The 17291-nt window shown below is 44.9% G+C and overlaps 1 protein-coding gene across 1 annotated transcript in view; it reads right to left on the reverse strand.

Annotated features, from left to right (window-relative positions):
- Positions 1 to 3892: 3892 nt before the first annotated feature.
- CRYM (crystallin mu) overlaps positions 3893 to 17291 on the reverse strand; it is a 166657-nt gene continuing 153258 nt past the window's right edge. Inside the window, exon 8 of the mRNA XM_068246875.1 lies at positions 3893 to 4032. Coding sequence (XP_068102976.1) covers positions 3959 to 4032 — 74 coding nt within the window. The 3' untranslated portion in view covers positions 3893 to 3958. The remainder of the gene's footprint in view (positions 4033 to 17291) is intronic.

Below are 17291 nucleotides of genomic sequence, written 5' to 3' on the forward strand. Positions count from 1 at the left end.
TAAATAACAACTGTCATTTTGCCACTGTATTTGAAAAATAGCAGATAATAGAGTCCTAGGTGGCCCAGAAAAGCTATATATTGGCTGAATAGTGTAATGGTTAAGGGCTCTGACTCGGTAGACCAGGGTTCAAACCTTGGCTTTTCCTGTTCAGTAAGCCGTCAGATATTTAGTAGGAGACCTTGGACAATACTCCCTAAAACTGCTACTGCCTATAGAGTGCATCCTAGTGGCTGCAGCTCTGGCTCTTTAAATCTGCCATGAGAAAAGCATGATAAATGTTATTTGTCTTGTTTGTCTATATTTAAATGTCAGATAAGTCAACTTTCTGCAGAGGTAATATTGGTATTCACAGCGCATTCATGCAATATAACTTTTTCAATCTAGTGGTCCACAGAGAATAGTTGGCTTTGGAAAACTTACGATTTTACGAAATGAATACTTATATTTCAGCTTCAAGCAAATGCTGATGGATTCTTCATCCATCAGATTCATGTATCTCTGAGAATCTCTGGAAATTATGTATTTCCCAGGTCTGACTATTTGGGTAGTGCTTACACAAGGGATTTACTCCTTCGTTCCTGCTGCCTTGAGCATTTAGGATACATTACAGAAACATTAGGAGGCCACACAATTCTGCATCAACCTTTTTAGATGCAGTCAAAATGAGGTGAACCTCCAGACTAAAAATCTACTCAGCAGCACTGAAAAGGCTTGGTGTTTCTTTAACAGTTTCACAGCATCAGAACTTAGTTTTACTTACCCAGGCCTCATTTTAGCTGCTCAGAACCTAAGCTCCGCCCCATCAAAGAAATCTGCCTGGGCATTTGTCCCCTGATGCTGTGCAAAGTATGATGGGATTTCTGATATTGATGTTCTCGTTGCCTAGCGCGCGCAACTGGGAGGGGTGATAAGGACGTTGTTTACATGCTCCCTGTCACCTCCTTTCAACCAAAAAGATGGCTGCCCCCATGAAATCACAAACATTTGCATGTTCTTTTAAAACAGGGTGGGTAAGAGATTATATTACCTATCTATTTTAATTAACATAACTAATGTAACTTAATGACAGTATGTTTGTTTAGGCTGAAGTTCCTCTTTAAGTAAAAGTTATCAGAAGCAATTACACACTTGTATGACTTGGTAACTCATAAATCTGATCACAATGTCATAAAGATTCCTTCCCTAAACAATCAGATTGCAATGTGTATGGGTCTTGGAACAACATGAAATATTGTAACCTATATGTGGTTTATTGACTACAATTTCACATTTATAGTAAATAAGGTAGGTAAGTCATCGGGCTGAGTGAGAGTGGACATTTGGTCACCACCTTAATAGCTGGGTGACCAGACAACACCATAAGCCACCCTCATTGTATTACCTCCACCTAATTTTTGAGGCACACAGAAGTGGGAAAGGGTTCCACGTTCTTAAAGGAGCAGGGATAGCCATACAATCCCCGGAAAAAAACAACACATATATAATTAGATAGCTATTTGTTCTACTCACATATTGAACTGTCCATGTTTTGATTTCAGCGAATTTTATATAGTAAATACAGAGAATTCTGTTCCTGGTATTTGCCATCTTGATTCCCTCTGAGTGAAGCTAATCCTGATGTCATTTCCTCCCTTATTGCATAAGTCAGATTTCTGGACTGCCCTCAGCAAATCAGTGAGAAGCAGGAATGTGAGCGCTGTTAAAACAGCGCAGGAGATTTGGGCGCAGGTGGCGTCACCATAGGCCGTAAAGGAATTACGGCTATAGCAGCGGTCAGTGAGTAATTTGGGCGCTATCAGAAGAAGGAGCGCAAATTACTTTTAAAAACACTGTAATCTGGGCACCAGCAATAGCTGGAAGCTGAATTACATCATTCCCTACCATCCACTTCGATCTGGAGGGCAAATAGTAATTAACGCCACCGGGACTTGTGCAGGAGCAGGGAAATCGGCTTTATCCTGCGCCCAAATCTCCTGGCAGCATATTCGTAGGCATGTGCAGGAATGTGGGAGGGGTGATAACAAGCTTCCTTCTCGTTGGTAATGGCAAAAATAGAGCCAGGCTGACTGAGAAGATTTATTACAGCAGAAACATTTCTGAATAGATTGGAGTATTTGCAATGCAGGGTAGGGTTGCAGGCTGCATATTAAACACAGAGCAGTGGGTAAATGGAATTTGATTTTGTGGCTGAAAATCCCTCTTTAGCACTGGGATAAGGGTACCTCACAAGGAGGAGACAGCAGTTGATGAGACTCTCCAGCAAGATTCTCGCACCCCATTTTAAAAGTCATGTGTATTGGCACTGGAACGAGAGGAGAATAAATCTGTGACTGGAGAAGAGATTTAAACTATCACAGAGATACATTCGCCAGTTTGAGGCACTGTTTGACATTATTGCTCTCCAGTGTAGCTAACACTCAGGTGGACCCTCTCCCCATTTCCCTTACCACCTCCCCTGAAAGTCCAGTGATGAAGGCATGTAGGGCCCGTGGCTGGATCCCAATTGCTTTCTAGAGACAGGCCCTCACTTCACTGCAGGATGAGAGGAGCTTCTGGGAGGGGGTACGGTGTGTCAGATCTTTGGAGTTCAGAGTATTTCACATGCAAATGCAGAGCCATGAGCACCTTGGTGCTCATACAGAAGCCTTCAGAGCTGCATGCAGTCTATTATGGCTATTTTAAACCTGTCCTATGTGTTCACACATCCAGCTGTGTGTTTTCATGTGTGCTTTCAGTTTCAACTGTTATCAATTGCATTAAAATGCAAGTAGTTTCCCAAACAAAATGCTGTATGTTGCGCTTTCTAAAAGATGCACTGGCCCATATGCAATTAACTTTTTCTCCTAAGTTATCTCCTAGGAGATAATGTTCATGTTCTCTTTAAAACAACTTTTATGCAGTTTTTAATTGAAAAGTACCTAAAAGTTGGTAAAATTGTACTGTCACATTTATTTTGAGTATATTATTAAAAAAAAATCAGCTCCGTTGGCATGCTAGGGCTCACTTTCACTTTTGTGACCTCTGGGGTCACGACATTGGAAGGAGCGAGAGATTCTCTGCCAGCGAGCAGGGAGGCGGGGGAGTAGCGGAGGCACGGCCAGGGAGAGACAGCTGCCCAATGGCAGCTGGGGAAAGCCTGCAAGACCGCCCGCAGTGGGCATTTTGAGTAGGGAATGGATAAATCAATATAACCATCTCAAGGTAAAGGTATGGGGTTGGGGGGGGGGGGAGGGGTAATATGAATCAGGTGCTATTCAAAAAGTTGTGTCAGCAGTGGCATCATTGGTACATGGGGCTTGATTCACAAAGCCGTGATGACTCTTATCATGGTCGCGCTAGCGGTTTGCGTGCGCTACAACGTGCGTAACGGGTTTCACGCGCAATCGCAAACTTTCGCATGAAAAATGCGATTGCGTGTGAAAATTGTTACGCGCAGTATAGCGCGCAAAACGCTAGCGCAACTGTGATAAGAGTTGTCACGGCTTTGTGAATCAAGCCCCTGAAGTGACAATACAATCGTAAGCATCAATGTGAATAAAATATAAAAATATACTAAACCGTAAATCATTATAATTTTAACAAACAGATCGTATTTAATTATGTAACTGACAAAACACCAAATAATGATTTCATAAAATAATGTATTGTTCATCAGTACAATTATTGTTACGCTGCAATCATTTCCAATTACCTTTGTCATGTGCACAAAATAACTACAAATAGTTTATTGAATAATAACAAATAGATAAGAGGTTGGTGCACATTGTACTGGCTTATTACAACTAAAATTACATTGAATTAGACAGTAAAGTGCTAATGATGTTTAATACATGCAGCAGAGCAATTGGTATGTCTGTAGGAATAATAAACATAATAATAGTGTAACAAATGCATAGAAAAACAGTTTATTGGAAGTGCTATGAGATGTTTATACCAGTGACTATACTATTTGCTTTTATTTAACGGTGTTACTTTCTATCCAGGAGTCATAGACAAGTTTTGCTGAAACCGTGTCTTCTATGGCCATGCCTAAAATGAAAACAGGATATAATTACAAAAAAAGCAAAATATTTAAAATGGAACATATGTCAAAAAGAATTTAAAAACAATAGTTTGTATTTCTATGACTGGCTATGACCACACCTGGAAATGAGTTTTATCTATTTTATTGGATTAGAACTTTTAGTTTTTTATTTTAGTTTTTAGCCACAAAATACTAAATGGCAGATCTGCAGTGCAGTAAAAATAGCATGGCTCCATGGAAAAGGATAAACACTGCTTACACATAGCAGTGCTTCAGTGTTTGCAAATTGCAGTTCTCTGCACCATAGACTTGATCAGTTTTGGACACACAGGCCTGTATGCAATTTACTTTTTCTCCTGAGTTTTCTCCTAAGTGATATTTTCACAACTTGTAAATGAAATGCCTTTTAAGCCACCAGCAAGCAAGAAAACACTCAAAATAATTTTGATGGACATTGCCTCCTACTTGCTTGTTCTTCCTTAAATGTAAAATGCTCAAAAGTTATTTTAAATAGGAGTTGAAAAAAAATATCTCCTAGGAGAAAACTCAGGAGAAAAAGTGAATTGCAAATGGGCCACAGGTGCTAATGATCTGTTCCCAGTGAGGGCTGGTTCAAACTCTGCCACTTCTGAGGAGTGTTTCATTAATGTGTCCCTATGGGATCATTCTCACTGCAGCGTTTGCGATTTGCATAAGTCTCAAACATGCTGCATGCAGCATTTTGGCGGCAATCACAAATCTCCTTCGGTACTTATCCATTAGCCGGGCGCATCCGGCAGGTGGCGACAAAACTCCACCAGAGTTACATCTTTCCCTACTATCCATGGCGGCCTGGAGGGGGAATAGTAATTAGCGCCACCTGCCAGATGTGCCCGGCTAACGGATAAGTACCTCTCCTTCTTTTGATTGAAAATCACAAGATGGAATCGGCAGAAAAAAAAAAAAAATCACCAAAAATTTGCACTGCTAAATCGCATTCAAGAGGTGATTGCGATTGCGTTTTGTGAGTGTGAAGCAGGCCTAAATGTAATGCAAAGCTCTGTACCACCCCTTAGCCAGAGCCTCACAGCAGAATTCCTGTTCATAATAATGCTCTCTTTCACAGTGTGAGAAATGCAATGTTGTGCAAGGAACAAAGCCAGCTGGCAACATTTTGACACGCTTGGGGTGTGGTCCCATTCACATATATTGTTAATTGAACCCTGTTACAGGCAGCAGTGGGACCAGGCATTGTGCACTGCTCAGAACTGCTAATGATGTAGATGGGCCCCGAGATTTGGGGGCCTATGTGTAAAGAGGTGGGTGATCTGCCCCATCTTAGATTGTTATGTTCTTTAACCAGTTTACCACTGAGGGGGGTTTTCCCTTGTGTACCAGAGCAATTATCACCTTTCAACACTCCTCCCTTTCATTCGCCAATAACTTTATCAATACTTATCACAACAAAATTATCTATAGCTTGTTTTTTTTTCGTCACCAATTGGGCTTTCTTTGGGTTGTACATTTTGCTAAAAATTACTTTAGTATGAATGTATATTAACAGGAATGAGAAGAAAATGGAAAAAAATCATTATTTCTCAGTTTTCGGTCATTATAGTTTTTTAAAATAAAACATGCTGCTGTGGATAAAAGCCACACATTTTATTTGCCTATTTGTCCCAGTTATGACAACGTGTATTTGTGTAAATGATGTCCCTAGTACAATGTATAATGACAATATTTTATTTGGAAATAAAGGTGTCATTTTTCCATTTTGCATCCGTCACTAATTACAAGCCCTTATACACAAGTCACGGGCAACACTGAGCACACTGAGTAAGGGGGGAAATACTGGCCTGTATAAAAGGGAGTGAATAATTGCAGCATTTGGGAGCCTGGAGGAGGTATTAGCTGCACTTAAGGGACAGGAGGGGTTAATGGCTGAAATACTGTATGCAGTTCAGTCATTAACCCCTCCTGATCCCCAAGTGCAGCCATTAACTTTGCTGGGTAGACTTGTACTTGAGTCAATAAAAAAATTCCAGCTTAAGAGGGTTGAATTTTTGAGTCGACTTATATACGAGGTCAATTTTGTATTAGAGTATATACGGTATTTATGTAAAAATTTTTTTAATGTAATTTAATGTAATACAAATATTTTATTTTGGTAACTATGGGAGAGTGGGAGCTAAGGGGTTAGTTTAATGGGAAAGGAAAGTATTTGCATATAATGTACTGTATTCGAGTGTAATTTACTATTTGGCCACTAGATGTAATGTAGATCTATGCCCCTGGAACCAATAATAGCCACCAGCGGGGCATAGATATACTGCCTCCGCTGCAATAAGTGGTTAAATACTTCAAACCTTTATCTTCGTTGTATTTAAAAGTGGGTAGTCTGATTACTTTGGGGATATCAGAGCTTTCATTGCCTACTTCTGACTTAAGGGGCCCATACACCTAACGATTTTGCCGACGATATACAGCAGATTCGATCACTGTGATTGAATCTGCTGTGGAATCGTTGCGCAAACACTGACAGAACGATCGATTTCCGTCCGAAATCAATTGTTCCCGTCGATCCGTCCGTGCGGAAGATTATTCTCGATCACTGGCGGGTCGGGAGTGTGTCCATAGCGGAGTTCGAATGCCCGACGCAATACATGACCTGCTCCGCCGGCGCGACTCCCCCGGTCTCCGCTGTCTTCTTCTCCGCGCTGGTCTCTGGGTCCGGCAGGCTTCACTTCTTCCTGTCCCGGCAGGAAGTTTAAACAGTAGAGGGCGCTTTACTGTTTAAACTTCCCCCAGACAGGAAGAAGTGAAGCCTGCCGGACCCAGAGACCAGCGCGGAGAAGAAGACAGCGGAGACCGGGGGAGTCGCGCCGGCGGAGCAGGTAATGTATGAGGGCGGGGGGGTCAGCGGCAGCACCACCACCATCACAGATTGTGATCCGTCTCATGCTGAAATCGATTCGCAATCTGTTTGCAGTAAAGGCAGCCATACGATCCCTCTCTGATCAAATTCGCTCAGAGAGGGATCTATCTGTTGGTCGATCTGATAGCAAATCGACCAGTGTATGGCTACCTTTAGTGATCACCAGCTTGATTCACTTAAATAGAGCTTTGGAGTTGTGAATGGACCACTCAGTAAACAAACATCCTTACACTAACTTTATCTGTGGCTGTGGATTACCACTTTTTAATTAGACTCAAGCTAAAGCCTTGAATGCATTTCAAACATATACTCTGAATGCCACCCTATATCTAGGAATAGGTTTATAAAAGGGAAAACAGGTTAAATGACCCAAAACATATATTGCCTAAATACAAGAAAAAGGGATTTCCCCTTAGAGTAGTTGCAGTACTCCAAAGTGTATAGATGTGAAAATGTACATAAAACATATACAATAGTCAGGTCTCCTTACCTTGAGGACATAGAATATTAGAAAAATAAATATGTAGAGGCGGTTTGTCAATGGTTTGTGTCTACTTACCAAGCACTAATAACCGTATATCATCGCCTTATAGACGACGTCTTCATACTATGACAGGGCACACAGGATATCTTTGGAGAATTCATGAATATTTTGAACTCCAATGATTTGAACATACTCCTAACTTTTCTTATAATATAGTGAACGTTTTGGAGGTAAGGAGACCTGACTATTGTATATGTTTTTATGTACATTTTCGCATCTATAAAGTTTGGAGTGCCATTTGGTTTAGGGTGGATTTGCTGTGATGACATCCTGTGCACGTTTCAAGTGACATATCTGTGAAGATTGTAACATCCTCAATGCATCTGTTGTTTTGGTCTTATAGCGTCTTTGTGAATGTGAATTCAAAATGAATCAACTGACTCCTACTTGAAGATGAAGTCACCAAGATTCCTCTTTGAAAAGGACCCCCCTCCTCATGTAGCCCCTTCACAATAAAAATGCCAGATGTGCCCCCAGTGTGAGGCATCCCTCTCCCCAATATAAATAGCCAAATGTTCCCCCAGTATTCGGCAGCTTTCCTTCCCATAGCCCGATGTTCCCTCCAGTATGGGGCAGCTCCCCTCCCTTCATGTCTGCAGTATGCAGACAAGATACAAGATACAAGATGGATTTTTTCGCCAAGTACGGTGGTGCCGTACTCGGAATTGCTTGTGGTACACATGGCTTGGGCAAGTACGTAATGACAGTTGTACAGTTGTACATTTTACATATATACGGCGACAATTACACATACTGACAGCATTTACAATACATTTGCAGCTACAGTTCCACAAACTGGCAGCATAACAGTACGATGACATCTATTGTGATGTTGTGTGTTAGAGATGCAGAAGAGAAGGCAGAAGAGCCACTAAGGCAAGTATGCTGGTTGCAGACTAGGACGGAAGAGTCAGGGGTCAGAGTTGTTGAGCAGCAGAACTGCCTGGGGGAAGAAAGAGTTCCTGTGCCTAGTGGTCTTGGTTGGGATAGTTCGGAAGCGGCGGCCGGATGGGAGGGGCTCAAAAAAGCGGCTGCCAGGGTGGGCGGGGTCGCAGGAAATCCTGGTGGCCCTCTTCCTCATCCTAGCCGCGTGGAGGAGATTGAGAGGTGGCAGGGGCAATCCGATGATCCTTTCCGCCTCATTAATGATTCTTTGCAGTTTATGTCTGTCGCTGGCCGTTGCGCGGGCGTACCAGACGATAACCGAGGAGCAAAGTATGGACTCCGTAGTAGCGGTGTAGAAGCTGGTCAGCAGCTCCCGAGGCATACCAAATTTTTTAAGTTGGCGCAGGAAAAAAAGCCTCTGCTATGCCTTCTTCTGGATTTTGATGGTGTTCTGTTCCCACCTTAGATCAGTGGATAAGGTTATACCAAGGAACCGGACCAATGATACTCTGGAGACTTCGGTCTCGCCTATGTAGACTGGTGGGTGAGTGGGAGGGTTCCTTCTGAAATCAACAATCAGCTCAACAGTCTTTGCTGAGTTGAGGACTAGGTTGCTGTTCTTGCACCACTCGCATATTCTCCCTATCTCCCCCCGGTATTCCCGCTCTCCGTTTTCGCCGATGAGAACTTCGGCAAACTTGATGACCTTGACGGAGTCTGAGGCGGAAGTGCAGTTATTGGTGTACATAGAGAATAGAAGCGGGGACAGTACACACCCTTGACGTGCCCCTGTATTGGTAGTTCTCACGCTGGAGGAGCAGTTTCCGAGCTTGACCTGTTGTGTCCTGTCTGAAAGGAAGCTCTTGACCCATGCGCGAAGTGTGGGGTCAACACCGAGCTGCGCCAGGTTGTCGACCAGGGTGTCTGGGCAGATCGTGTTGAAGGCTGAACTGAAGTCCAGGAACAGGATTCTGGCATAGGAGCCAGGCCGGCTCCATGATGTATGCCAGGCTGATGTTTATGGCGTCCTCTATGGACCTGTTGGCCCTGTATGCAAATTGGAGTGGGTCAAGCAGTGCATCAGTGGTGCGTTTCAGGTGAGCGAGGACTAGCCATTCTAGAACCATAATGGTAGGTGTTAAAGCCACAGGTCTAAAGTTGTTGAGGTCTGTGCTGCCTGGCTTTTTTGGGACCGATATTATTGTGGACCTCTTGAAACAGGAGGGGACTGTACCTTCCGCTAGCAAGTTTCTGAATAGAGTGGTGAGCACCAGAGCCAAATGGTCCGCACAGGTTCTTAGGCAGTTCGATGACACTCCATCCGGGCCTGAAGCCTTCCTGGGGTTGAGCTTGCGAAGCAGCATGAGGACTTCTGCTTCTTGAACTGCAACCGGTGCAGATCAGTCTTGGTCTCTCAGTGAGGAGGGTGCCGCTGTCGTCCCCGACCCCGGGGCCCCGAGCTGTTTGGGCTGTTGCTCGAACCTACAGTAGAACTCGTTCAACGTTCAGTTCCTCGGCCAGCTGAGTGCTCGGGGTCACCAGTTGAGGGGGGGGGGGGTTGTTAGTGACCGCTCTGAGGCCTTGCCATACCTCCCTCGAGTTGTTGGATTGGAGACGGAGTCCAAGCTTGTCAGAGTAGGCTCTCTTTGCAGCGTGCAGTTCCCGTTTCAGGGCATACCTGGCCTCCTTAAACTCTTCTTGGGAGCCAGACTTGTGCGCCTTATCCTTGCGTTTTCGAAGCTGGCGCAGCTTATTGTTGAACCAGGGCTTGTTATTGGGGTAGGCCTTGAAGGTCTTAGAAGGGATGCAAATTTCTTCACAGAAACTGATGTAGGAGGTGACATTCTCTGACCATTCATCAAGGGTGGGTGCCTCCAAGGATGACCAGTCCGTGCAGTCAAAGCACGCCTGCAGCTCCAGCTTGGCCTCATCTGTCCACTTCTTGACAGACTTGACAGTAGGCTTAGCGGTCTCCAGGAGCCTCGTGTAGGTGGGGATCAAATGGATTAGGTTGTGATCGGAGTTTCCCAGTGGGGCACCCTGGCTGGCCCTATAGCCCCCAGCTGTATCCGTGGACCCCCCTCCTGTGGAACATCATGAGAAAGGCACAGTGATAATATGACTGCTGACCTGCTGGTGGATTTGGTGGAGAGGAGAGAGCAGTGGCGTCACATGCAATGCGGATCTTCTGGTGGCTTCAGTGGAGTGGAGCAGCGGCATCAGGAACAATGCTGATCTGCTGGTGGCTTTAGTAGAGCAGAGAGAGCAGCGGCACCATGTGCTTTTCTGGGGATCCTTTTGCCTCTCGGTTCCACATCACGTGCTCTCCTGGGCATCAGGGACAATGCTGATCTGCTGGTGGGTTCGTTATAGCAGAGAGAGCAGCACCGTCATGTACTATGCCAGGGATCCCCTTGCGCCTCTGTTCCGTGTAAGGTGCATTGCCGGGGATCCCGTTGCATTTTGCTCGCTGTGTCTGCTTCAGTGTAGGGCATTTCCTTGCTGCTCTGTCCTGCAGGTTGTGTTTTAAGGCGCCACTAGATGGCGTCATAGATTTGTGACACGGCAAGCAGGACAGATAGGCAAGGGAATGCCTGGCACTGACGCAGACACAGAGTGTGGGATAGAAGGGGATCCCCAGCAGTGCACATGACGGTGGACAGAGAGGCAAGGGGATCCCTGGCATAGCTCATGACGCCTCTGTTCTCTCCGATCTAACGAGGCCACAGCAGGTCATCATTGCCCATGATGCAGCTTCTCTCTCCGCTCCACCGAAGCCACCAGCAGGTCAGCAATCATGCTATCACTGTGTCATATTCACGATGTTGCAAAGGAGGGGGCACAGAAACAATGGAGGGCATGGAAGCAGCACCTGGGTGAAGATGACTCGCATACAAGCCGAAACCCCCACTTTTGGGCCACTTTTTTGGGGTCAAAAATTCGGCTTGTATGCGAGTGTATACGGTATATATACAGTGGGTTGCAAAAGTATTCGGCCCCCTTGAAGTTTTCCACATTTTGTCATATTACTGCCACAAACATGAATCAATTTTATTGGAATTCCATGTGAAAGACCAATACAAAGTGGTGTACACGTGAGAAGTGGAACGAAAATCATACATGATTCCAAACATTTTTTACAAATAAATAAGTGCAAAGTGGGGTGTGCGTAATTATTCAGCCCCCTTTGGTCTGAGTGCAGTCAGTTGCCCATAGACATTGCCTGATGAGTGCTATTGACTAAATAGAGTCCACCTGTGTGTAATCTAATGTCAGCACAAATACAGCTTCTCTGTGATGGCCTCAGAGGTTGTCTAAGAGAATATTGGGATCAACAACACCATGAAGTCCAAAGAACACACCAGACAGGTCAGGGATAAAGTTATTGAGAAATGTAATGCATGCTTAGGCTATAAAAAGATTTCCAAAGCCTTTAACATCCCACGGACCACTGTTCAAGCGATCATTCAGAAATGGAAGGAGTATGGCACAACTGTAAACCTACCAAGACAAGGCCATCCACCTAAACTCACAGGCCGAACAAGGAGAGCGCTGATCAGAAATGCAGTCAAGAGGCCCATGGTGACTCTGGACGAGCTGCAGAGATCTACATCTCAGGTGAGGGAATCTGTCCATAGGACAACTATTAGTCATGCACTGCACAAAGTTGGCCTTTATGGAAGAGTGGCAAGAAGAAAGCCTTTGTTAACATTAAAGCATAAGAAGTCCAGTTTGCAGTTTGCCACAAGCCATGTGGGGGACACAGCAAACATGTGGAAGAAGGTGCTCTGGTCAGATGAGACCAACATGGAACTTTTTCGCCAAAATGCAAAACGCTATGTGTGGTGGAAAACTAACACTGCACATCACTCTCATCACACCATCCCCACTGTCAAATATGGTGGTGGCAGCATCATGCTCTGGGGGTGCTTCTCTTCAGCAGGGACAGGGAAGCTGGTCAGAGTTGATGGGAAGATGGATGGAGCCAAATAGAGGGCAATCTTGGAAGAAAACCTCTTGGAGTCTGCAAAAGACTTGAGACTGGGCAGAGGTTCACCTTCCAGCAGGACACCGACCCTAAACATAAAGCCAGGGCAACACTGCAATGGTATAAAACAAAACATATTCATGTGTTAGAATGACCCAGTCAAAGTCCAGATCTATATCCAATCGAGAATCTGTGGCAAGATCTGAAAACTGCTGTTCACAAACGCTGTCCATCTAATCTGACTGAGCTGGAGCTGTTTTGCAAAGAAGAATGGGCTAGGATTTCAGTCTCTAGATGTGCAAAGCTGGTAGAGACATACCCTAAAAGACTGGTAGCTGTAATTGCAGCAAAAGGTGGTTCTACAAAGTATTGACTCAGGGGGCTGAATAATTACGCACACCCCACTTTGCAGTTATTTTTTTTTTAAATGTTTGGAATCATGTATGATTTTCGTTCCACTTCTCACATGTACACCACTTTGTATTGGTCTTTCACGTGGAATTCCAATAAAATTGATTCATGTTTGTGGCAGTAATATGACAAAATGTGGAAAACTTCAAGGGGGCCGAATACTTTTGCAACCCACTGTATATATTGTTTACCAATTGCTCCATGCCTTTGTGCATACATTCTCTGGACGATTGGGGCTTTTGCATACATACTTAAATGCATATATACAGTACCTTTTCATAGACTTCACTGTTGATGTTTGATCATCTTTTCATATTTTTATTGTTACCCTGTAATATGAACTGAATTATATTGTTTCCTGTTTCCATATAGATTGCTGTAAATAATTCATGTGACCCTACTGTATTGTATGGTTAGATATCTTTTTTGAGGGGTTGGTTTGTAACAATGTGGAACTGTGATAATACTCTGGAAATTGTTTATGTCTAATCTACAATCTTTATACTACCCTTATTTTAGTTCTATTGCTATGCCTTCCTTTCCCCCTCAAGATATCACTATCTTACCTGTTTATTCATCTTCCATGCATTTCTATTGCTATATTTTTGTTTCACCACTAGATGTCCATATCTAAACGTAGCCCTTGCTAATTCTAACACAGTACTTCCACGGTTACGTGGATAATAGGCGGACTGGGCTGTGCTGTCACTATGGTGACCGCACACAGGATCACGCTGATGACGCAGCCGCGTCAATATGCGTTTACTAAACTGTGCATTATAGTTTCGCAGCAAAGTTTCGCAAGGGGCCCCAGTAATTTCTAGTTACGCCCCTGGATGCATGGCAAGCTCTCGGGCATGGACAGCAACACACTGGAGTGGATTGGAAGCACAGTGAGGGATCTGGTAGACTGCCAGTTGCTAGAAAGAGCCCCAGGTAAGTAAATCTGAACTTTTCCCCCCAGTCTTGTGAATTCTTGGGTTCTCATTATCTAGAACTTGCCCCAGGTAAGTAAAAGTTCAATTTTTCATCCCAGTTAAGATATGCTTTTTCAATTTTAAAACCAAAACATTGTATATCTAATTTAATATTCTATTCTTTTATTTTTTTTTATTAAATCCACACTAAAGGTTTCGCTGCTTGTGAAATTCACTTAATATTACATATGTCAAGAGTACCGTAAAAACAAAAGGAAAGGAAACACACATAAAATTCTCATTACAGATCAATGAAAATAACATCACGGCTTTAATATACAACTATATGGCCAAAATGTTCTGAAGAAAAGTGGATAGAAAAATAGTACCATTTAATGAATGTTGTAGGAAGCGGTTAAAGCAGACCCAAACCAAACATTATCGACATTTTGGAATTGGTTCTTAAATCAAATTATTTTAGGTTCCATGACCAATTTTACATACAACGCCAGGGTGCAAGCATGGGTTCGCCGGCAGCTCCCTCGATAGCTAACATTTTTGTGGAGTCATTGGAACGGTCTATGTTTCTGAATAATCCTAAGTATATGTGTAAGGAAACGCGGAAAAGCCGCCATCTCTCGAGGTGAGGCGGCTGTTTCCGCGTCCAGCATGGCGTCACAACGCGGAAAAAACGCCGCGTGCCGCATAGGCAGTGCGGCGGAATCCGCATCAGAGGCGGCCCCCGCACTAGATACATTGCATGACAGTACTGGTGTGGCTGGGACTGATAGTCCACCAAGATTCAGACTTACACGCGCGCGAGCAGAGAGGCAGAGTTTAAATAGCAGTTAGAAGGGTGTCGGCTGACCAGCTGGGTCAGCTGACAAATTCCACTGCTCTCATTGGACCAGCAATTAGGGAGGTCCTGGAAAGGTCCTAGAGTATATATACTGCTGGTTGTTCACTTGCTCTTTGTCTGGCGTGCGATCACATACGTGGGAGCACCCAGATCCGTAGTCAGATCCTGAAGTGTGCCGGGACCAGCTGGAGCTGTAATCCTACACTTAGCTAGACATTTGATAGCTAAAGTACTAGTTTGATTGTGATTATATGTTATGACTTTTGCCTGCCTCGACTATCCTCCTGAACTCTGACCTTGTACCTCGATATTTCTGATACTCTGTTGCCGAACCTCGGCTCGTTCCTAGACTCTGTTTCTGCCTCCTGATTTTGTACCCCGATATATCTGATACCCCGTTGTCGAACCCTGCCTGTACTTTGACTCCGCCTTTGCCTACTGTATTTGTACTTTATCTGTCCGTGTGTGTACGACCTGGCTTGTCTGACCTCTAGAACCGACCTCACGATTGGAGGCGGTTCCCAGTCCTGTTAGTGACACTTCTTCCTGAGTGTCACTCTCGGACTTTCCTTCCTACTGTCAGTCTGACTCCTCCCGTCTTGGAGAGCTCAGGTCTGCGGAAGGAATCCGTGCAGTTCTCCTTGCTGCACTGAGGCCTAGGCCTCCTAGTGTTACTGTTACACCAAAACACTACACTCTACTCAGGCGAACAGAGGTTAGTTTGTATATCGGATTATCGGTGAGACTGCAGATCACTTATAATCTGGTATATATCTGTATTTCCGGCGATACTGCAGATCACCGGTAATCAGATACTCTCTGCGCCCACCAATCGTTACAGAACGCCAGACCAAAAAATGCAAATGGACGCACACACTGACCGTCTGGGCGCACTTGCCACTTCGGTGGAAAACATCAACCAAGTGCTGGGTAGCCACAAGACTATGATTGATGTCCTATCAGGCTCTGTGCGAACCCTCCAGACGTCAGTTGATTCAGTGCGATCCCCTCCTAGTGCTGACATACGTATGCCCGTACCAGATAAATTTTCCGGCCACAAGTCTGACTTCCGGAATTTTCAGAGTAGAGTGTTATCGTACTTCGAGTTGAGACCCCGATCCTCGGGGACTGAGACCCAACGGGTCACCTTTATTAAAACTTTACTGACTGGTGACTCCCAGTCATGGGCATACAACCTGCCTCCTACCGATACTGCTCTGACCTCGGTAGAGGAATTCTTTAAGGCCATGGCCGTAATTTACGACGACCCTGATCTTGCGGCAACCTCTGAGCGAAAGCTCAAACTTTTGCGGCAAGACAGGGGTTCAGTCGAGGATTACGCGGCTGAATTTCGCAGATGGTCAGTCACGGCCAGATTGGATAATTTTGCCCTCATGGATTACGTCTTGTCTGGGTTGTCAGAGGAGGTCTCCGATTTAATGCTAACCTTGCCCGAGCCCAGGACAGTCGATGAGGCCATCACATCGGCCATTCGAGTCGACCGTCGATTACGCCATCAGAGGCAGATTCGGGGCAGTCACCGTGCCAGGGTAACATCATATGTGGCACCCTCCGCTGCACCCTTAGTAACGCCACCTCCGTCTGTCTCATCTCCTCCGGCCTTGCCTCCACCCGAACCAATGCAGATTGGTTGTTCGAAATTGACCCAGGTGGAGCGAAGGCGGAGAATGATGGATCAACTGCCCGAACAAGTCGGGGAACGAATTTGCCTAGGAGTAGTGGGGGGTGACACCCTAGGCACGCCACTTGCACCCCTTAAAGAAAAGAAATTGCTTCTCCCTTGTACAGTTACATGGGAGAAGAAATCTGTGGCCACTGAGGCTTTTATTGACTCAGGCTCAGCGGCCAATTTTATGAACTTTAAGTTTGCTCAGGAGTTGGGTATTCCGCTCACTCCTGTGACACCCCCCATTCAGGTCACGGCAGTAGACGATTCCCCTCTACAACGGAATCATGCTCTGTCACAGACCCCGGAGGTGAAGGTCACCATAGGGGCACTGCATGGGGAACAATTATCGTTTTTTGTATTGCACATGTCTACCTCAACTATTATCCTAGGCATGCCGTGGTTGCAACTTCATTCACCTCAAATAGACTGGGCCACGGGTCAGTTAACCACTTGGTCACCTCGTTGTTTTCAGCGGTGTTTGGGGAAGTTGACCTTGGGGCAAACCAGATTTCAGGTGGAAGGGGTACCAGATCAGTATTCTGAATTTTCCGATGTGTTCTGTCCCAAGGCAGCTGATAAATTGCCCCCACATCGTCCTTTCGATTGTCCCATTGATCTCCGTTCAGGTTGTGTTCCCCCCCGGGGTCACTTGTACAATCTGTCAGGGCCCGAAAAATTGGCCATGCAGGAGTACATCCGTGAAAATTTGGCCAAGGGTTTCATTCGCCCGTCCCGGTCACCTGCTGGAGCAGGGTTCTTTTTTGTCAAAAAGAAAGACGGAGGCTTGCGACCCTGCATCGATTATCGCGGTCTCAACAAGATTACTATAAAGAATCGCTATCCGTTGCCACTGATAGATAATTTGTTCACTCAGGTTACTGACGCTAAGATTTTTTCTAAGCTAGATTTGCGGGGCGCGTACAATCTGATACGTATAAGAAGGGGCGATGAGTGGAAGACGGCCTTTAATACACCAGACGGGCATTATGAGTACCTGGTGATGCCCTTCGGGTTATGTAATGCTCCGGCCGTTTTTCAGGAACTCATTAACGAGGT

This window comes from Hyperolius riggenbachi, chromosome 7, assembly GCF_040937935.1.
Source record: "Hyperolius riggenbachi isolate aHypRig1 chromosome 7, aHypRig1.pri, whole genome shotgun sequence".
Taxonomy (NCBI): Eukaryota; Metazoa; Chordata; class Amphibia; order Anura; family Hyperoliidae; genus Hyperolius; species Hyperolius riggenbachi.